Raw genomic sequence first — 20,138 nt, 5'->3', positions numbered from 1 at the left:
TACAAATGGACCGTAATCGGACCAAATGCCGTTCTATCCGATCGCCCACCTGCGCTTCATCTCCCTCCTCTGTATCTGTTTGGTTGTCTTCACCATCTCCCTCATCAACAATCATTTTAATCATTCTAACCGACCGATGTCGGTCCGTGGATCCCTGCACCTTGAAAGATTTCCCCAGATAGTACAACACGTCGACCAAAGTTGCAAACGATGCGTGGTCAGGTGAATGCAGGACTCGGCTCACTCAACACTGCAGCCTAGACCATCCGCCACTCATCACCACCATAACAATCGAGATGGACATGGATATGGACATCATGGCCCCAGTAAGGCGCACAGCCTGGAACATGCCCAACCACCAAACACCCTGAATGTTCTCGACGACGCGTCGTCAGCCACAGACGCCAGACATGTCCAACGAACCCGCACATCCAAGGTCCCAGATACGACAGCGACAGCGACAGCCTTACCCACCGAGCCCACCGCAAGTGTATACAAGAACCTCACCTTTTACCCTGCATACTGCTTCCCGTCCTCGCCAACATATCACAAGTGGGTCAACATCACAGCCTCGTCCATCCACCAGGACCTGAAGCCACACAACCAGTTCTCTCAGTACACCACCAGCGTAGGCAAACCAAAGCGTCATGTCGCGAATGATGGACTACTCCTTTTCTACCTCAACCATCCCATCCAATTCGTTCAGGTAGTGGGCGTCATTGTTGCCTTTGACGGCGACAATAAGAGATTCTGGATCTTCACCCTCGACGATGCTAGCGGGAGCACCATCGACGTCCTGTGTCCGAAGCCTGATGAAGACGCTGATCCAGGACCGACCACATCCGTCTCGAAGTCGCCAGACCCGCACAGTCCAAGCGCTCTATTGACTGCGCTTCTCCCCGTCCTTGACCTAGGCACCACGGTCCAAGTTAAAGGCACGTTGAGTAGTTTCCGCAAAACGCTCCAAATAAACCTCAAACGCATCTTCCTCGTCCCCAGCACGGCTCACGAACTTGCCCACATACGTTCCCGCAACGATTTCTTTCGATCCACCCTTTCCATCCCATGGGCCTTGTCGGAACGCCGCCAGAGACATCTGCTTAGACAAGCCAATGAGGAGGCTGTGACCCGACGTGATCGAGAGAAAAGACGACGTAAGAGACAACTCGCCCGCGAACAGCAAGAGATCCTTGATCAACAACTCATTGTTCGGCAATGGGAAGAGGAGGAAAAGACCAGGGAGAAGGACGCTCTAGAGGCCAACCTCTCAGGTAACGCACTACAGGCCAAGAATGACTCAAGTTCATGATGGCCATTGTAACTTTGTAGCTACTAGTATATACCAAGACAGGGTATGAGTCTTGCGTCAAGACGAAAAGCATAATCAATACTGGGAACCTGTTTCACATTGCGAATCGACGGCCTGAGAGTCACTTAAGAGCCATCGCCCACGCTTGCACTACACTGCACAGTTACGACCAGAACCATTTGTCTGAAATCTTGTATATTAAAGAAATTCTCAGCAATGTACAGTAAGAAGTGCACGATCCCTTCTTCCCGTCTCCCCTGCTCACCATACCTCATCTGAGACGCGGCTCTACTTCCCATAGCCCATCTATCTCGCCCACCAACTGACAGAACAAGGTCAATCCACGAAGCGGCCTGGCGTGAATGAGAGCCCACTACCCTGTCTGATCCCCACTGGCTGCTCCTGTTGTATGACTCTTCCCATCGCACCCGTCTCTGTGCATAACGACCCATGCCAGTACCAGGGCGCGCGGCACGCCAGTGATGGTCAGGATAATGACCCCAGATCGACCCCCAACCATCGAAACTCCATTCTTGTCGCCGGAACCCGTCAGCACTTTTGGTTTTGGTAAGAAGACAACGCCGAAATGAAAATGAAGAGGATGATGATCGCTTCATGCGTCAGAAAAAACGCAAAACACGCGGCTCACTGTCGGTCTGTGCATGTGCTTGTGGCCCAAAACACATCTTCTATGTGTCGCGCTTAAAGAAAACTGGACCGATCATTCCGTGACAGCATTATGAGCTGCGTCACACCTTCAGTGGTGCGGGAAATGATCATGCTTCCGCTGTGCTGGAAATGCTTAACATGTTGGCTCGCGCCGGGGTATCAATGCACCTTTCTTAACCTCCCCACAAGCGGCCGTCAGTCAATGATTATGGTTCAAACATATTAATGTTGTACAGAGTGACCGATTCTATCTCCTTCACCCGCTTGTCTTTTCGGGTGATCTCGATCGTTCTCGTTCGATTGGCTGAGCTTTTTGTGTCGGTGGGGAGGCTGGGTTTGATGGTGGGGATCCTGGTGCGTCGTTCTCAAGCGCGGCCAATGCACTGAAGTCATGTTAGCATCGCCTCATCCACTTAGACAATAACCTGCTTACCTGAATGCATTTGTGCTGGACTCATCCTTTTTCTCCTTGTCCTTGCCTGCCGGAGGAGTGCCCGTTCTACTGCTAGCATTGCTGTCGTCTCGGTTCAAGAGGGTGCCAGGGCCAAGGCCACGACGTCCACTATTCGTCCGCGCGCCGAGCATGCTGGGCGGTCCCAAAGACCCAGGGCCTGTGCTACTGGGATTGCGACTATTGCGCGCACCAAGCTTGCGCAACTCATCTGTCCCAAGTCGGTTGGAATTGTCTGGTGGAGGGACTTGGCCGTATTGACTGAAGCTTCGAGCATCGCCACGGCCCATCGGCATCCGGCCACCTCCTGAACGGTTTTGCTGGTTCGTGATTCGTTTGAGCTCGTCCTCATGAGCTTTGCGCTGCGCCTCCTCATGGATCTCGGTAATGGTCTTTGGACCTTTGTCGTCTTCTTTCGAGACCCATCCCTTTCGTCGCAGATCAACGATATCCATGAGCATGAATCTCAATCGACTCGGTAGATCAGGCATTGCGATGACCTGGTTGATGCGTTCGAAGTAGATATCCATTCGACCCTGTGCCTTGCTCTCTGAGCTATCCAGCTGTTTGCCGATGGTCTTGAGCAGACTGGTCAAACTTTCAACCTCGGCCTCATCGGGGAGACCTTCATAATCGACAAGCTTCTTGACACACTCATGCATGATGCGCTCTGTCAGCATGGACAACTTGAAAAGTTCACCAATGAACTTGACCAGGCCAAGACCTCTTCGCTTAGCGGCTGCGGCGACATAGTATTCGTCCGACATCAATGCTGCTTCTTCGGTCACGCCCTCTGGCCGCGGTGGAAGATTGACCTTCCAGCCGCGCTCGAACTCTTCTTGGCAACGGTTGAGAAGGTACTTTCGGAATAGGTTTCCACCAGTGACGACATTGCCGTTCTTGTCCTTGATGTTCTCGTCCTTGATCTCGGGACTCATGCTCTCCAACATCTTGCGAGCAAATGCTGCATACATTGGAGCCCAGTGAGCCTCGTCAGTCGCCTTTTCAAATGTGAGTTGGATGACTTGACGCAGGGTCCGGCCATCGTTTTCATGCTTGGATTGGGCGGCGATGTCCAAAATCTGGTCGGCAATTTTGTCGAATTTCTCGGGAGTCATCTTGTTGAGAGCTGCCTTGACCTTGCGCTGAACCATATCAGGTTCCATGAGACCATCGCCGCCGGGAGCTGGACCAACTTGGCCTTGTTGACCGATACTACGTGGCTTCCAGCCTGTAGCAGAGATCTCCAAATTGGTCACCTGCATGCCAGCCGTCAGCGGCATAGCTTTGTTCTCTTCGGCCAACTGCTTAGTTGAGTGTTTACCGCGCTTGCTCTCAGCACGAGACCCACCACGGCTAGAGCCACCGACTCGGGGGGAGCCAGGGATAGGTCCCATGGGGTTGTTCGATGGTGTTCTGCCCATGGGCGGAGCCATTTGACCGGGGCGGCCAAATTGTGCGAACGGGTTGCTGGAAACAGCGCCACTTCTCATAGCTGCGTTGGAGGCCGCAAAGCGTTGCTCTGAGGTGGAGCCGGGTGGTAGAGACGGGCGAGCGCCAACAAAGCTTCCCATGGGTCCAAAGGTGCCCATTCCTGAAGGTCCACGGTTTGAGGCACTGCGATTGCCCATACCAGAGGGGGTTCTCGCCGAACCTGCTGGGCGCGCGGAATCACCGTCACCCATGACATCCCGAAGGCGAGCATCCCAGTCAAGAGAAGGCTTCTCTTTGAAGACAGCTTGGAATTGAAGGAGGAATTCCTTGTCATACTTGAACCGACGATCGGCGGGAGCATTGGCGTTGAGGGCGGGATTTGGAGAGGCGACATCCGCAGGATATGAGACCTTGGAAAGGTCAACCAACTTCTTGGATGCTTGCAATGCCTTCAGCGTGGCGCTAGGCTCGGGCGGGTCGACAGATTTCTTGGTGTCGAGGGTCAGGTCTGCAACCTTGGCTCGTCGGCCGGTGGCTTTGGCTGGAGGTGGCATAGATGCGTCCGAGACAGGAGTTGCCGTTCCACTTGCAGCGGGAGTGTTGTCTGCAGGGCTGTCGGCCGAAGCAGGAGTACCAAAGGGGTTGGCCTTGAGTTCAGCGAAGAGCTTCTTGCTAACATCATCTGTAGAGCCTCCTTCTGCCTTGTCCTTTTCTCGAGCAAGCTCTTCTTCTTCGGCTTTCCGCTCCGCTTCCTTCATGTTGGCTTCATAAGCTGCAGCTTCTTCTTTTTCAGCCTTTCGTTTGGCTTCTAGAGCAGCTGCCTTCTTCCGGTTGTACTCTTCCTGGCGGCGTTCTTCCTCGGCTTCCTTCTCTGCGAGCTCACGTTCAATTGCATCGAAATCAATCTCCTCTTCCTCTTGTTGGGGCTTGGCAGATTCTGTGGCGGCTTGTTTCGTCTGCTCTTGTTCGGCTTTCTTGGCCGCGTCTTCAGCTTCCGCTGCTTGACGAGCTTCAGACTCTTTGGCCTCCTTCTCTAACGCAGAAGCCCTAGCCTTTGCCTCCTCGGCCTCACGAGCAGCAGCATCAGCCTTTTCTTTGTCCATTTGCACCTTTTCGGCAGCTTCCTTCTCAGCCTTCTGCTTGGCTTCATTTTCCGCGATCTTCTTGGCAATGGCCTCTTGCATGGACTTCTTGGCCTCTTCGGCGGTTTTGGAAGCACTCGCGCTTTCAGTACGGCTGTGTGTGGTCTCAGCGGCACTCGCAGTCCGGCTCGGAGGAGTCGGGGCCGACTGAGGAGGAATCACAGGCGTCGAGACAGCAGGTGACGGTGGGGGCTTGTTGAAAGAAACAACTTCGCCAGCAGTATTTTTGATGATGATGGCAGCACTCTTCTTGGGAGGAATGGTGTAGCTTGGCTTCGATGCGGAGATGCTTGGAGTACGGTTGTTTGCATGACCGACATTGGAAGGCACAGGAGTATGTGGCTGCTGGCCTACGCTAGATCCCGGTCGATCGGGTCCGGAGATCTGGGAGGACTGTCTCGACATGGAAGGAGGGCCGCCTTGATTGCTGAAGGAGGGTTGCATGTTCGTGGCATAGGCGTTGTTCGGGTATGAGGGTTTCGGTGACTGTTGTGGTGGCATGTACTGGGGAGGGTATTGCGCACCCTGCATACCGCCTGGGCCGTAGAATTGCTGATTGTACATCATTTGGATACTAGGATCAGCTTGGGTGGGAAAACCGAAGCCCTGTGTTCGTTGTGTCAGAAAATGCTCAAAATTGCCGCTCTCGGGGGAAAGATCAGGGACAGCAAAAACAGGGGGAGATGTGTTGAGAGCCGCAAGGTCAGAGCGGTAGTGGTTTGAGGCCGGGTCTTTGCTGAAAAAAGAGCGGTCATCAGGGCCACTTCTACCAGAGGGTCTACCACGACCAGTGCCACGACTGGCACGGCCACGGCCACGAGCTCCTGTAGGTCTGCCTCTTTCCTTTGCGGGTTCTCTCGAAACGGGAAGAGGGTGATTGATTACATGTTGGGGTCCGCCTGCGTAATATCCACCGTGTCCTTGCACTCCGGGCATCATGTGTACGGGGGCCATGTTGGGTGTGCCAGGCTGCACGTGTGAGAGTGCTGGGCTTCTCGTGCTCATAGCCGGCGATCCTTGGTAGGGGATTTGTTGGCCACGACCGGGATATCCTCCCTGTAAACCTCTGCCATTACCTTGGGGACGATATGACTGGGGCGAACCGTAGGGAACCTGTTGTTGAAAGTTGGGATTGAAGCCACGGTCACGACCAGCAGGGCCGCCGAAGCCTCCACGAGTAGGTCCCGTGGGAAGACCAGGATTGCCGACATCGCTGTGGATGGACTGTGATGAGCCTCGTCTCATGTGCTCCTGGTTCGGACCAAACTGCATTTGAGAGTTGGGCCTCGCAGGACCCTGTCGACAGTCAGTATGTGTAGGTGTATCGTGGGGCTTTGAAACACTCACACTCGAATCGTTTGGATCGTACTGTCCGAATTGATAGCCCGCTCCCTGGCCTGGAAAATTGGAGGGAGGTCGTCCACCGCTGACCACAGCAGGTTGGGGGATAGGGTTGGGCGAATTTGAAGGGGATGGGCCTCTAGCGTGGAGCTGATTGATGTTCAAATTGGCCTGGGTTTGACTGGGGGTGCCATGTGCAGGAATTGGAGATGCGTTTGCAGCATTGAGAGAGCCAAATTGCACCTGTGGCTTGGTTTGAGGAGGGTTTGAAGCACCGCCGTTGGCTGTGAAGCCGGGGGTGGAGGCAGGAGAGGTTGCGTTGGAAGACTTGCGTAGGTGCTCTGGGACAGCAACATTGCCATTGACCGAAGGGATAGCTGGGATGGTTTGAGGCCTTCCATTTACCGAGTCATTGTGACCGTGAGAAGGCGGAGCGCCTCCAACTGCTGCAGACATGTTGTGGGGCTCGGATGCATTTGAGGAAGTGGACAAAGCCTTGGTGGCGGTGGGAAGCGAGGTTCGGCCTTGGGTCGCCAAGTTCGATCCGGTCGCAGAAGATTGTTTGGATTGAATCGAAGGCTTTGGTTGGGATGTCGATGTCATCAGATTCGATCGAGGGCGAGTGCGAATGAATCAGGATGAATGAGGTGGAAGGTCAAGTGGTGGATGAAAAGGCTGAGGCAGAAAGCGATGACAAACACAGGTAGTGAATGAAAAAGTCGCCCGAGCCGGCAGGTGAGGAAGAATGATTCAAAGGTGAATACACTTTGCTTGACCAACAAGCGGCGACTGTCTCGAGTCAACGGAAGCCGCTCTTGAGCTCGTGGAATGATGCGAAAGGATGATGAATTTGGTGCGAGGACCAGAGAGGAGATTCCAAAGAGCACGCAGAGGGTGATCCGAGCGGTTGAGCTGGGAACAAGACTGCGGCGTAATGGAAAAAATTGAGAAAAATAAACCCGTCTCAAGGGGATGGGGGTACGACAACAACAAGGTCGACAGTACCAGGGGAACCTCTTACGCGAAGAAGAGGCGCAGAGTGGTTGAAATTTGGATAAGTGAGATGGAGGATAGAAACCAGAAAAGGCGCAGTTCAGAAGGTGGAAGTAGTAGAAATTTTGAAAGGGGAAGGCAGGTGCCAAGCCATTTCTGCCAGACGGCGCGACTTGACGATTTGACTTGACGAGTGAAAGTTGACTGGGCGAGCTGGGGCACTACGGAGCACTCACTCCTCACTAGGTACTCACTAACATACTCCATTGTCCGCCATCCATCATCCATCACCCAACACCCGGCACAAACAGCCACTCGACTGCCACACTGCTTAACTTTTAGCGCCCCGTGAACCACCCGCAAGCCAAAATGCCCCCATGGCACTTGGAATTTGGTCACTAATCTACGGATTTCGGGTTGTTGCTACGGACAAGTTTGGGCTTTGGCTCCAGTTCAAAGACGAAAGACTCACTACATTTTCTGTTAAACTTTCCGGTCTGGTCACCCTTGGGTTGAGATTTTGTGCACCATCCTTGGACCGAGAGGACCTGTTAGGCTGCCGTGACTGCCCCCATCGTGTCCGTCCTACTATATGCCATACAAACACCATGACCACACAACTCGACTTCGGACTCAACTCAACAGTCATCCCAACGGCATTCATGATTCAGCCCCACTCGTTTGCTTCTTCAATGCCACAAGAAGAATTATTAGTTAGTACTTGCAAACCATCAAAGTTATACCGGTATGATTTCTATTAGCACAGTCAACGTCATTTCTACTAGAGAGGAGTGTAGAGGAACAACCCTATTTTTCTTTTTGTTGCTCCACACAAGTTGGTTTGTACGCAAACTGCAACCACTTAAAAAAAGGGCATCTCCATGATGAGCGTGCAGAGGGTTTCCCATCTCCCCATCTCCTCATTTGTCGTACCACAAAACATTGTCCATTGAAGCTTCTGCCTGTGAATGGTGCTACACGGTCGAAGAGAGCCTACCAATTGCCGAGAGCAGAGGGCAGAGGGCACTTCAACGTGTTGAACGTGTGGTGCTCATGATTACAGTGGTCGCCACTGTCAGTCTGCTGATTCTGATTCTTTCTACCGTTTGACCTCTCGCTTTGCTGGCTCTGTTGCCTTTGTTGGCTCTTTCGCCCTTCTCTCGCCCCAAAAACTTGACCTCAGTTCCAATCATAGTTGAAAAATTCCATCCCATCCCAAACCAAACCATGCCACCATGACTCCTTTTTTCTCTCTTCTCCCACGTTGGCATTTCCCTTGCCCACCAACAGAGTTTGGTCCGAGACGTCGCATTCTTACATGGTCTGCATGTCGGGCACATTCCTCTGACCCTAACATGTCACTCGTGTCCCTGCTCTGACATCTGACACCTGCATCTCATGCACACTCTTCCCCCCACCGCGACGTAGGCGATGCAGAACGATGCCTGATCAACCCTGCAGGTGACGAGACCATGACTCACTGTCCACTAACACCAACCCCTTGTCGAATCAAGTGGAAGCCTACCAGTCACGCCCACACTGCTACGTACAGTACGGATTAAGTACTTTAAACATTCGGCTTTCATTTCACTGGTCTCTGCCTACTTTAGTTGTACCCTGTCAAGATCGGCGGAAGTCCAGGCTAGGCTAACTGACCCGATCCGTCACCAATTGGGATGAAATTAAAAAGATCTCACAATCAATTTATCTACCGGCTTCATGGTTCCATCATATTTCAACGGATAACAATGTCTGGAAGCCAATAAACCTCATCTGTCGGTAGATACAAAGTAATTACATGGCTCTACTCTACTAGGCGACCTTCTCTGATGTCTGTGACACGGTGCCTAGACCTTGGTTGATCCACCGGAGAAGAGGTCTGACGCGGCTTAAGTCCGGGGTGCTTGGGTTCTCCCATTCAAATCAGGCTTACCCACCAGTGCCCATACGTGCGAGGCTCATCCCTGCCATCGTTATTCTGGGTGCCTTCTAGTGCTTGCTCTAGGGGCCGAGAGGCCTCGGGCAAACACCGTCTCCACCAATTTTTGTATAGCCTATTAATAATGATAATCTAGTGTATCTGGTACAATAGCACTAGATTCCCACGCTCACCTAGCAGAAGATTCAGCCATCACAAGCAACCTTCCTTTATGGAACCGAGCAAGTGTTGTGGTACACTAGATTTGTATTGGAGGCACCAGAAAATCATTAATCGTCTAGCTCATCAGCCCCAATGACTTGGGGTGGGCGGGCACACTCCCTGATGCTCGTGCCGTCCCAGCCGTTTGCGGCGTGGTTGATGTTCATACCGAGACGTTCGGTTACGGCTCTTGGTGGTCTTCAAATTCGCCAATAGCAACCATAACAGTTGTCGTCTTGTCGGCATGGCGTATTTGCAGCCAGGTACATTTCTCTGCCAACTCCGTGCTGGGAATTCCAACTCGTCAGCATGTGCTTCTGCCTGCAACAAGCGCAAGATGCTAACTCCAACGCGGCTCTGCTGTCTTTGTCTCATGCCTGCAAATGTATTCCTCAAGAGGGCCCATCACCAATGGCAAATAGTGGCAACTGTTCTGTAAGCCGTCATGTCTTGGTCGACCTCTTGCCCTTTTTCGCGTTCTTCTGAAAGGCCTCTTCTGGCGGCTCATCCGCCTTCTTTCGTTTGCCGCCCTTGGCTGCACCTCCATACTTGGCCTCGAGATCGTCAAAGAAGTTTTGAGCTCGAGACTGCTGTCTTTGCATTATGAGGGCTTTGAGCGCGTCGTCCCCGTCGTTTGCACCGTCTCTTTTCTTTTTCATCTTACTGCTCCCGTCTTTGTTACTTGTACCAAACAATTTGTCCTTGATGCCCAGCTCTTCGGCCATTTCCATGGCTTCGGCGGCCTCTGCTCGCGCACGCGCCTTTCTTTTGTCTCGAGATGACTTATTTTCCTTGACATACGTGGAATATGACTCGACTTGGCCTTCTGCAATGGCCGCATCGATCATAGCTCGGAAGCGATCCTCGTCCGCCAGTACTTCGCTACACATGACGGTTTCAAACACGGCGTCCATGTCACCCTCAAAGTCTGTGTAGGCCTGTAATACATCGCGCCTCTCCTCTTCACTGCCTTGATACTCCTTTTTGACTTGATTGATAAGATCTCCGCTCACAACCTGAGCACTCATCTCCCGGAAGAAGTCTGTCCAATTGAAGTCATCGTCATCAACATTTGCCGACTCGGCTGTGTTTCCTGTAGCATCGTATCTCTTTCGGCGGCGTTCGTCGCTGAGGATGGCATAGGCAAAGGCAATTTCCTGGAATTTCTGGTGTGCTGCCTCGCGTTCGGAAGGGGATACTTTGTCGGGGTGGTGCTTTAAGGCGAGTTTACGGTAGGCGGACTTGATATCTGACTCAGATGCTGTGATGGGAACAGAGAGCACAGTGTAAGGATTGATTGCAGACAGCGGATCGGACAGCGTGATGTCTTCCCCGTTCTTGTCATTCTCCGAGTCTGAGTCTTCTGAGAAGATTGGCTGGGCTGGGGCGACCTTTGCTCGGGTAGAACGCGGCATTGTGAGATTTGTCTCAACAGAAAGGAAGGGAGATGAGTGATTGATAAGCCGAGGATGTCCAGCGGTTCAAGACAATTGCGAGAAAGTCACGATCAAATCAAAAGTTCAAAGTCGGAGGTAAATAAATGGCCCAAGCGCAGGCCAGGGACGGCACGGGAAGACGCGACAGCCTCGTGAGCATTCAGACTCTCACTTCTCACGCGCGTTCAAATGACATCATGTGGTCTCTAGGTTCTGCTTTGGTCCCTGTCAGGTTTGTGAGGTTCGCTGTGTTGCGTATTTGTGTAAAGATCCGCCGTATGTCATGGGGAGCATTTATCCCCGTGTAGCAGATCTAACCCCAAAAGATCGATCCACCAGAAACGTGGTGTCGACCGATTCCACAAAGTACCATCTCCTCCACCAAATCAAAGACTACCACAGATCAAACTCTGAGCGGGAAATGCCTGACATCATTCGCGATTGAATCCGGTGACAACCGTCATGATATTTCATCACCACTTTTGGTCTGCCCGCGTTTCCCCTTTACTATTCTGTGGTACTTGACAGGTTGGTCAAATGGTTGGACGGCTTGTTCTATGCTTCCACGCGGAAACCTGCACATCCAAGGCTGCTCTACGTCTTCCTACCCACGACTGACAGTTCCCACGGTCTTAGTGTCATCATCATGCTTTGATCGGCGACATTGCCAGCCTATCCAGATACCTTATATTCCTCTAATCCTGACGACAGCAAGCGAGGTCCAAATCGTCTGGGTTCAGCTCGTTCACTTCTTTTTATACCCTAACAATAGCCTCACATTTCTGCTTGATATTGCTATGTCAACTCGTATTGTACCACCTACCATCTTTGAAACATTTCCTCGCATCGTTCGCAACACTGTCAAACCACTCCTTCTGAACACAAGTACACCTCACACTCGCCCCATTATGTCCAGTGGAGCTGCACCGAGCTCGGTTGCGGGGTCCATTAGCGCCAACGTCGCAGACTATAACTTCCAGACCAAGTTACCGTCCTCTTCATCGACATCTCTTGACTCACGCCAGTCTCTCCTGACCAACTCTGTCCTTGATCTCTTTGCGGGATATCCAACCAAACGTAAACTTGCACTGTGGATCGACGAAGCCAGCTTCCACGACCCCTTGACCATAGCTGAGGGTAGGAAGCAGTACGAATCACAATGGTATGGACTCAAGTCAGTGATGAGCGAGATCCATCAGCAGCATGTCGAGGTAGTCCGAGCGGGGAATCCCATCGAGCTGAAACTCAAGACGTTATACAAAGTCAAAGGAATCGGTTCAGAGCAGGTCATTGATTCGCATGTATTGGTGCACCTGGATGGTGATGGCCAAAGAATCGTCAAGGTTGAAGACCGTTGGGATGGGAAGATCCCGGACAACGCCTTTGCCAAGGTATGTCGTTCTGCAGCCCTCGGACAATATCCCCTAACAGTTTTGACATCAGGCCTTTCGGAACCTCAACAGCGTCACAGTCCCTATTGCCGTCTCTGTGCCCAAGTCGATTGAAGAGGAGGAAGGCACAGCGAAGAGATAACCCACTGGTTGACCAGACAGTATCCACCAAGTCACTACAGATGTGACAGATATAATGCAGGCTCATTCGACCGGATGATATCAATTGCGGCAGCGCAGTCCAGGCCCAGGAGAGTGTGCTTCGAGGACTGGCCAATTGTTGCGTAGATGTATATATGTGTTTATACTTGAAGTTCACCACATGCCGACGGTGGTTGATGCGACAACTAATGATTGTGCATGGAGGACTCGTTGCTGATACTTGCCGCCGGTCAATCTTCGAGCACGTCTCCAGATTCATACTGCTGAATTGAGGTTGAATCTTCAGAGTGTGTCTGGGGCCGGTGTGCTTAGGGACTTCGGTCGCATTCGCGCATTCGCTTGGTCCAAATATGTAGATGGCTCTCGGTGAAAGTAACCCACAGCCTTCTACTGGCCATTTAGACGAGTCAAATTGGACCACTGATCATGATTTTCCTGTGTTGTGTCTCATTGGCTCATCCAAATCCATGTCAGAATATTGACGCCAGGAAGACAATGGATGGTATCAGGGAAACGAGGACGATGAAAGCCGTGGGCTCTGAGACAGAAGCACCATTACCCACCAAAAGTCCCGAGACAGTCGCATATGCTTGTCCCGCTTCTTCAGTGATGACGGTCACGACACCTCCAGCGCCTTGTGTTATAGTGGAGTATACACTGACAACGGCCGAGGTGACAGCGTCACATGGGTTCTTGTGACACCAGTTCTCGGTGGTTACTGTGACCACAGGATTTTGAGAGGTGATAGTCACAATCACAGCTCCGCCACCTTCATCACTCGTTATGGTAGAGGGTTCAATCACAGTCGTGACGGTTGTTGGTCGGATGGTTGTAGTGATTGGGGCCTTCCAAGTGGTTCTAGTAGAATAAGGCGCCAGGCCACTGCAAACCTGACCATGTGGACAACATGCAGGCTGGCCGTCTCGGTTAGCCCAGTAGCAAACGTCAGGATAGGTACAGCAGATCTGCTCGAAGATTGCATCGCCGGCGCAATAAGGATTCTGGTCGGTTTCGCACGGACCACTCGCCCTACAAATGGTGACCAAGTTCAACAGGAACGCGACACAGAGAAGCAACAGTGATGGGACCGACATGGTATTGCATGGGGCTCGATGCGACAGCCAGGAAAGAGACTAGGCATGACGAGGAAAATGGGAAGGCTGGGGATTTTGTAGCTTGGAAAATGCACGATGGATCTCGCAAGCTGGAATCAAGTATGACACGGGACTTGTCAGTGCCTGTACGTACAGGTAGTATGGAGTAACTCAGCATTCTATTTCAAGGTTTGCCCGACTCCAAGAAGCAGAGCCCAAGGCTGATAGATGATGAATGGACTGGATTGATTGAATCAAGGAAAGGTCATGGATTGAAGGCCAATAGGTGAGCTTGGAGAGCTCTTGGATAGGGACTGCAGACGGGAACTAATGCGCGGGTGAGGTGCATGCAGCATCATCAATGACAATGACCTGTTCATGTCATGTTGGAGCTCGAGCAAATGCATACGAGTGATTGAGGCCCGCAGCCGTGGCCGTAGCCGTGTAAAGCAAGCGAGTAACGAGGGGCATTGGGGGAAAAGAGAGGGAGAGAGGATGTGAGGGTGAGGGGCATGGAAGAGATGACGACGCACCCGCATGAGGAAACCTTCGGAGATGGAGCTCAGGGCAAATCCTCGCCTGGAAGCTGACCTCTCACGCCTCGTTTACTGGGGTTGGGTGGCCGAGGGGCTTGTCCATTCATTCGCCGGGTTGCAATTACAGGCATGCGAGGCATCCACAGGCGCAGCTTTAACTCAGTGGGCCTGTTTGCTGATAAAGATAAGGACGGACAGTCACTGATGATCCACTACTGACAATTCAAGTCGAGTCTGGTTAGGTACTAGGTACCTTAGCTAGGTAGATACCTTAGTTAATCCGGCAGCCCGGAAACTGCCACTTGCCCACTACCCCGCGCCCGAGGGCCCCATTGCAAAGCCTAAAGATTCTACTGGCATAAGAGCTCCTGACCTAGCTGCTGACCTAGGCTCTGAAAGAACTAACCTACCTAGGTAGGTACCTTATTTTATATGGGCGTTGCACCAGAGAACATGTGTGTGTGGTGTCTGGAAGGGTTGTCTCATGTGTAGTGTACCTGCTTTCGCAAAGGTCAGGTACAGGCACTCACTTCTACTACCTGGTAAGCGATAAGGTATCAAATTTTAACCTAATAAGATCACACCCCAGGGTCATTGCTTTTGAAGATGCCCACAACGCGAGCATGTGGTTAATAAGTTTAAGGTACCCAAGGTTAAAGGCCACACACTATCAGTGTACCTACTTGTACCCACGGCAGGTATCTCTAGGTAGTAGGTAGGTAGGCACTCTAAATCCTACTTGCGGAGTAGGCAGGGGGGCTGTGCCCATGCGTTTTCAGTGCTCTTGTGCTCCTTCCCCTCCCCAAACCCAAACCCTATCATTGGACCCCCACCATCCTGCGCGCCTTCCAATATAGCAAACGGCTACGGACTCTTCGCAGTCAATTCCGCGCCAAGTGCAAAGAAAGAATGTCGCAGACGACACCACGGCATCTTCACTACATCTTCACTCTTCAAAACACTCTCTCAAGTGGCCAGTCCAACGGACACTGTCTTTAATCTCATAAAACTACATTTGCCTCATTTTCTTATATATCTTACTCTGTCCTCCTTCGTTTGTTTCTTTACCTTCGATCCTTCCTGTCGCTCCCTTATTAGTCGTCTGTATCTCGACTCTTTTCCCTCGCGTTTCCCCCCACCGAGCACACTAAAAGAGCCTCACTCAGGCGTTCAACGACCATGTCACGGCCCTCCTCTCGAGCTCGGGGAGCGGCTAGAAGCCTTGCAGAGTCATTGGACGAAGACAACAGAGAAGTCCTGGCTTCTCTCGAGCGCAGGCGGCCCTCGAGCCCAATGTCCAGATCCAGACCTTCTCGAACTGCCACCCCACCACCCTTTCGAAACATGCTTGACGTCGGCGGTTCCTCTTCAAGACGTGGCTCAGCAGCCGGTCTTGCTTCTGGCACGTCCAGTCCCGACGCCACCAGACGTCGTTCCGTCCAACTTGACCCCTCGGATCCTTCAACCTACACCACTCGTCACAGCAGCAAACCGAGTTCACCAGTCCTTGCAAAGGCCACCCCTGTCATGTCTCAGGATTCTTCCTCAGCGCACGATATACCTGCCGATCTCCCACAAATTAAGATGCCAGAAGATAAGAGCGGGCCTGAACAAAGTTCCCACAGTGATCCATTTACCGCAACTTCGAACGAGGCTGGCACGAGCATATCACACCCTCCCGCGCCAGGGCATACCCGCGAAGGCTCGAGCTCTGCCATGGCTGCTGCTATGTCTGGAGACTTCTCGTATCTCAACCTAGGATCCAGCCCTCGCAAGCATTCCACACATTCCTCCCAATCCCATTCCAGGTCACCCGCCTCCCGAACCCGCAAAGCGGAAGGAACCAAATCCCCCAGTCTATTAAGCCCTTCTAAGGTACCGGGCACCCAGACCGGGCTATCGGCGTCCCAACGCAGACTTTCCAACAAGTCAAACAGCTTCTCTACCGTGGGTGATGATTCAGAAGAGGGGCAGGGTAGAGTCCTGCAAGATGGGGTTGGCGACGAGGATGCGCTTGCTGAATACAGCGAAGACGATGCTTCTGTGAGCAGTGATGATGACGAGACTAGAGGTCGAACGGATCGACGCAAGGCATCTGATACGCCGGAACCCGATGGCACGACTGGCATGTCCCAGTCAGGCGTGCAGTCAACGCCAGGAACGGGAGCATCGGAAGCGTCGCAAGAGGTCAAGTCACCATCGGAACCCTCGATTTCTGTCACGAGTCCCAGTGGAGACAACGTAGTGCAAAAGAAAGATAAAGTCGAGGTCCAACCACCAAACAACTTTGTGACGCCGGTATCAACGGTCTCTGGGGACGAAGAGGACGAAGACCTGGCAGCTATTCAGAAGGCCAAGAGTCTGGCCCTCAATATGTCACCACTGGACTCGAGCGTGCCGGATCGACATGTGCGAGTGGTGCTACGAGGCGACTGGATTCGTTTTCAGCAGGAGGCTGAGGTTGGTGGGCGGGCCGGGAGACTGTACCTGGTGTGCAGCGATCTTAGTACAGAGGCCAGCTATGCGATGGAGTGGGTGGTAGGGACTATGTTGAGGGACGGGGACACGTTACTGGCGGTGTACGCGATCGAGGACGAGAACGCGGGCAAGACGACCGAGGCGGATCGAGAGATCTTGCAAGCAGAAGGCACGCAGGCCGGTAAGGACGCGACTGATGTCATGGCCACTCTCACGAGACAGACGACCCAAGGAGGAGGCACCAGCGTCGGGCTCGACTTGAGGAACAAGTACATTCCGGCGACCGAGGCTCAGAGCCTGACAGGGTCGGTGGATGCACGCAAAACATCCAAAAAGCAGATGGAGCGGCTGCGAGCGGTGGAGGAGATTACAGGCAACTTTATCAAATTGGTGCGGAAAACAACACTACAAGTCCGATGCATGGTGGAAGTGATACATTGCAAAAGTCCGAAACATTTGATACTTGGCGCGGTGAGTTTGCGACCTGAGCCGGAGACACCGACCTTTGTACTGACGGAGCTAGATTGATACCCTGGACCCTACGCTGTGCGTGGTGGGCACGCGGGGACGAAGTTCTCTCAAGGGAGTCTTGCTTGGCTCATTTTCCAACTATCTGGTGACCAAGTCCTCGGTTCCAGTGATGGTGGCACGAAGACGACTTAAGAAACCTCGATCACAAGTCAAGGTGAGCAGTAGCAAGATTCGGTTGTCCAACAACCTGACGGCAAGTCACCTCCCGACCCAACGGAAGAGTTTGACGCAAGCCCGGATTGATTAAAGAGGATTGGCCACTATAAGGAGGAAGGCCTGTGGTCCCTCGTCGATGGCGGGGCCAACCAAGGGTCAGCTGCTGTCCGAGGTGACCGTGAGAGCGGTTCATGCGCCGTAGAAATTGCAGAATACACAATTCAACCATTTGTGCCGAAGCGGAGCTGTTGTGATTTCTCTTGAGTTGGCGAGCCCATAAATGTGCACAGGTTTTAACAAAGCAATGCATTTCAAGGAGGGACATCAACTTCCATCATCCTTTTCTTAGGATTGCGTGGAAGAGCGGCCTGTCGCTTCCTTTCCTCTTCGCTGATGTCGTCAACATTTGTTTCCATCTGGCCCTGATTTTTTGCACCTGTTGTCGCATTCTCCGGCTTTTCAGTCTGGTCCTGACCGTGGCCCTGAGCACTAGCCTGCGTAACATGCCCTTCCATGGCGACTTTGAGAATATCCTCCTCTAGACCGGGCACAAATTCCCAAGAAACACCGGCCTGGTCGAGTTTCTGCAAACTTTTAGAGTCGGCGACAAATGTGCCGGGTTCTCTAGCGCCAAATATCACCTTCCTAATACCAGCGCCCGAGTCCTGTTCGCCGTGTAGTCCCCGTCGTGTGGCAATGATCCGATCGACGCAAGGGAGGTTTCCACTGAGACGCAGGCCGCACGGCTCAAGGGTAGTGTACAGGGTGACGTTGGAGGATTGAGGGAGGACGAGAGACCAGTCTTGCACGTTTGCTGAACCCTGCGACGCCTGTAGTTTGCTCAGTGCGTTCTGTTCTGCATGGGTATTTCCCTCGAGTTCAAGCGTGTATCCTGTCTCCAGCACTGTTCCGGGGACTGTTTGGCTTGTAGTGAGGGGAGAGGAATCGCCGTCGCTAGCAGGATAGGAAACAATGACACATCCAACACGGAAGTTTGTGGGTTTGGGTGGTGATTGTTGTGCTAGGGAGAGTGCATGTCTAAGGTAATGGAGATGGTGGGGTGAGTTGTTCGACATCAAGAATGTTGTGCTTGACTCTAACTCGGCGGCAGTCTTGAGGCAGAGGATAGGCAAAGGACCTATGTCCAATATAATAGTAGTAGTGTAGTAATATCCGGTGAATGAGATGAATAGATTTGGAGTTGAGGACAAAGTGAGGTTCGTTCCTTCCGTCCTTTGTTGTCTGAGAAAAGAATGACGTCGATTGTTGTTGAAACCGAGGAAAGAGCCACCCAGGCTTGGAATGGTGCCTTCCACGACCTTATTATTTTATTACATTTTCTCAGAACTAAAGAGAATACTACTAGGTAGTTGGGAACTTCAATCTACGGAGTACTAGCTGCACACAGCCAGTTTTACTTTCTTGTTCATATTGCAGTGTCAAGGCACATTCCCCATGCAGACAGTAAGATTGTGCAATAATAATGTTCAGGATAACTCTTTTCTTTTCCAGGGAACGCAAGCCCTTAGCATTCATGGACTTTTTAGAGGGTCTCCTAGCGTCAACGCTAAAATCCTTTTAAGTGGGCGGCGGAATTTGAAACTCTAAAAAAGTTGCACAGGCCGAGTCTCATCCATGAATGATAGACTGCAAAACCCAAACATAACAAGTTTCACTTGGACAGAGCGCAAACGACCCTCATGAATTATAGTAACCATGTCACTTTGAAGAATATGTCCTAACTCCTTAATCACTCGATACCTTATCCCTTCATTCATCCATCCATCCATGGACGCCCATGCCCATCTCATCTCCCTTGGCTGGGCTGGACCCGGTCACGCTCTCGATTCCAGACCATATAAACAAAAGGGTCACCGTGGGCTAGCCTATGACCCTTCCCAGGCCACAGCCAACACTGGCAATGGCCTCATCAGACCCCTCCTTATCTCCCAACGAAAAGGTAATCTGGGCATCGGCAAAAAGGCCCATGAACCCCAGGCCGGCAATGATTGGTGGTTAAAGGGATTCGAGAGTGCGTTAGGAAACATTGGCAAGAGCGAGAGCGAGAGGAGCAGTGGGACATCGACTCCCATAGTCCATTCGGTGGGAAAACACGGCGGATTATACAGTTTCTTTGTCAAGGGCCAGCACATGGAAGGGACAATTGGAAAGGCCACGGTCGACGAGAGCGGCGATGACTCCAACTCCTCCCTGTCAACAAGAGAAGGCAAGAAGGAGAACCAGACGACAACTAGTCCCAGAAAACGAAAAGCTGATGATGGCAATGGAGTCCATAATCCCAAGTCAGCTAAGTCATCCAAGAAACAAAAAACCGCCCAAGACTTTGAACAGGTGTCGCAATACATCGCCCTGCGCGATCAACACGAGAAACGCACCTCTCGCCCAGTAAGACCGAGTCCTGTTGAAGAGTTTCGCCAGGTCGGTGAGTACCTTGCCGCGAGGTCGGAGAAGAGCAAAAAGAAAAAGAATAAGCACAAGGAGGGAGACTCAGAAGCGAATACCCACGATGAAGAGAAGATGCCCGTTGAAAAAGTTGAGACCAAAGAGGAGAGGAGAGAACGAAGGAGGCAGCGAAGAGAAGACAAAGCCAAAAGACGCGCAGCACGACTTGTCAACGGCGAGGCGGATAGTCGGCCTGAAACAGAACTCGAGGAAGAAAGTGCTTCTGCAAAAGCTACGAGACGCGCTGAGCGTAAGAAGCGGAAAGCCGACAAGGCAGCAAGAAATGTGGAGGATACATGAATCTTGCCTTGCCTGACCTGGGGATCCAACATTGAGCATTGAGCGTATAAATATAACGTCTAATGATTGAATGCATTGATATGTCTGGTTTATTCATCATGTGCCTCTTCAA

General features: G+C 52.1%; 8 protein-coding genes across 10 annotated transcripts; 4 read left to right on the top strand and 4 right to left on the bottom strand.

Annotated features, from left to right (window-relative positions):
- The first annotated feature begins 82 nt into the window (after positions 1-82).
- On the top strand, positions 83-1,552 carry PV10_03741 (uncharacterized protein). The gene has a single exon (XM_016368230.1). The coding sequence runs from the start codon at positions 227-229 to the stop codon at positions 1,307-1,309; it is 1,083 nt and encodes a 360-aa protein (XP_016224018.1). The 5' UTR covers positions 83-226; the 3' UTR covers positions 1,310-1,552.
- On the bottom strand, positions 1,488-7,436 carry PV10_03740. 3 transcript variants are annotated; one of them, XM_016368229.1, is made up of 4 exons: positions 6,353-7,436; positions 5,891-6,301; positions 2,412-5,611; positions 1,488-2,361 (listed from the first exon to the last, which is right to left on the bottom strand). In XM_016368229.1, the coding sequence occupies exons 1-4, from the start codon at positions 6,947-6,949 to the stop codon at positions 2,235-2,237; spliced, it is 4,335 nt and encodes a 1,444-aa protein (XP_016224017.1). In that variant the 5' UTR covers positions 6,950-7,436; the 3' UTR covers positions 1,488-2,234. The 3 variants fall into 3 exon arrangements, with proteins under 3 accessions (XP_016224017.1, XP_016224015.1, XP_016224016.1); XM_016368227.1 differs by having other exon boundaries at positions 2,412-6,301; XM_016368228.1 differs by having other exon boundaries at positions 1,488-6,301.
- Positions 7,437-9,597: 2,161 nt separating this feature from the next.
- On the bottom strand, positions 9,598-11,032 carry PV10_03739 (uncharacterized protein). The gene has a single exon (XM_016368226.1). It carries the CDS (start codon positions 10,892-10,894, stop codon positions 9,923-9,925), a length of 972 nt encoding a protein of 323 aa, XP_016224014.1. The 5' UTR covers positions 10,895-11,032; the 3' UTR covers positions 9,598-9,922.
- Positions 11,033-11,712: 680 nt separating this feature from the next.
- PV10_03738 (uncharacterized protein) lies at positions 11,713-12,448 on the top strand (the record flags this gene model as incomplete). Its single annotated transcript, XM_016368225.1, has 2 exons — positions 11,713-12,306; positions 12,359-12,448. 2 exons carry the CDS (start codon positions 11,713-11,715, stop codon positions 12,446-12,448), a joined length of 684 nt encoding a protein of 227 aa, XP_016224013.1.
- A 313-nt stretch (positions 12,449-12,761) lies between these two features.
- PV10_03737 (uncharacterized protein) lies at positions 12,762-13,562 on the bottom strand (the record flags this gene model as incomplete). The annotated part of the gene is made up of 1 exon (XM_016368224.1): positions 12,762-13,562. One exon carries the CDS (start codon positions 13,560-13,562, stop codon positions 12,939-12,941), a length of 624 nt encoding a protein of 207 aa, XP_016224012.1. The 3' UTR covers positions 12,762-12,938.
- Positions 13,563-15,057: 1,495 nt separating this feature from the next.
- PV10_03736 (uncharacterized protein) lies at positions 15,058-17,502 on the top strand. Its single transcript, XM_016368223.1, has 2 exons — positions 15,058-17,047; positions 17,100-17,502. Exons 1-2 carry the CDS (start codon positions 15,278-15,280, stop codon positions 17,352-17,354), a joined length of 2,025 nt encoding a protein of 674 aa, XP_016224011.1. The 5' UTR covers positions 15,058-15,277; the 3' UTR covers positions 17,355-17,502.
- On the bottom strand, positions 17,174-18,408 carry PV10_03735 (uncharacterized protein). Its single transcript, XM_016368222.1, has one exon. The coding sequence runs from the start codon at positions 18,337-18,339 to the stop codon at positions 17,575-17,577; it is 765 nt and encodes a 254-aa protein (XP_016224010.1). The 5' UTR covers positions 18,340-18,408; the 3' UTR covers positions 17,174-17,574.
- Positions 18,409-18,938: 530 nt separating this feature from the next.
- On the top strand, positions 18,939-20,095 carry PV10_03734 (uncharacterized protein). The gene has a single exon (XM_016368221.1). The coding sequence runs from the start codon at positions 19,052-19,054 to the stop codon at positions 20,024-20,026; it is 975 nt and encodes a 324-aa protein (XP_016224009.1). The 5' UTR covers positions 18,939-19,051; the 3' UTR covers positions 20,027-20,095.
- The last annotated feature ends 43 nt before the right edge of the window (positions 20,096-20,138 follow it).

Source organism: Exophiala mesophila (genome assembly GCF_000836275.1).
Source record: "Exophiala mesophila strain CBS 40295 unplaced genomic scaffold supercont1.3, whole genome shotgun sequence".
NCBI lineage: Eukaryota > Fungi > Ascomycota > Eurotiomycetes > Chaetothyriales > Herpotrichiellaceae > Exophiala > Exophiala mesophila.
Note: the sequence above shows the minus strand (reverse complement) of the source record. Positions and strands in the feature narration are given on the sequence as shown.

Bases quoted from the DNA above. Each gene is read 5' to 3' on its own strand.
- PV10_03741 (XM_016368230.1), top strand. From the start codon at position 227: ATGCAGGACTCGGCTCACTCAACACTGCAGCCTAGACCATCCGCCACT.
- PV10_03740 (XM_016368227.1), bottom strand. From the start codon at position 6,949: ATGACATCGACATCCCAACCAAAGCCTTCGATTCAATCCAAACAATCT. The intron at 6,302-6,352 runs GTGAGTGTTTCA...GACTGTCGACAG, and splicing joins ACGATCCAAACGATTCGAGT to GGTCCTGCGAGGCCCAACTC. The intron at 2,362-2,411 runs GTAAGCAGGTTA...ACATGACTTCAG, and splicing joins TCCAGCACAAATGCATTCAG to TGCATTGGCCGCGCTTGAGA.
- PV10_03739 (XM_016368226.1), bottom strand. From the start codon at position 10,894: ATGCCGCGTTCTACCCGAGCAAAGGTCGCCCCAGCCCAGCCAATCTTC.
- PV10_03736 (XM_016368223.1), top strand. From the start codon at position 15,278: ATGTCACGGCCCTCCTCTCGAGCTCGGGGAGCGGCTAGAAGCCTTGCA. The intron at 17,048-17,099 runs GTGAGTTTGCGA...TGACGGAGCTAG, and splicing joins AACATTTGATACTTGGCGCG to ATTGATACCCTGGACCCTAC.
- PV10_03735 (XM_016368222.1), bottom strand. From the start codon at position 18,339: ATGTCGAACAACTCACCCCACCATCTCCATTACCTTAGACATGCACTC.
- PV10_03734 (XM_016368221.1), top strand. From the start codon at position 19,052: ATGGACGCCCATGCCCATCTCATCTCCCTTGGCTGGGCTGGACCCGGT.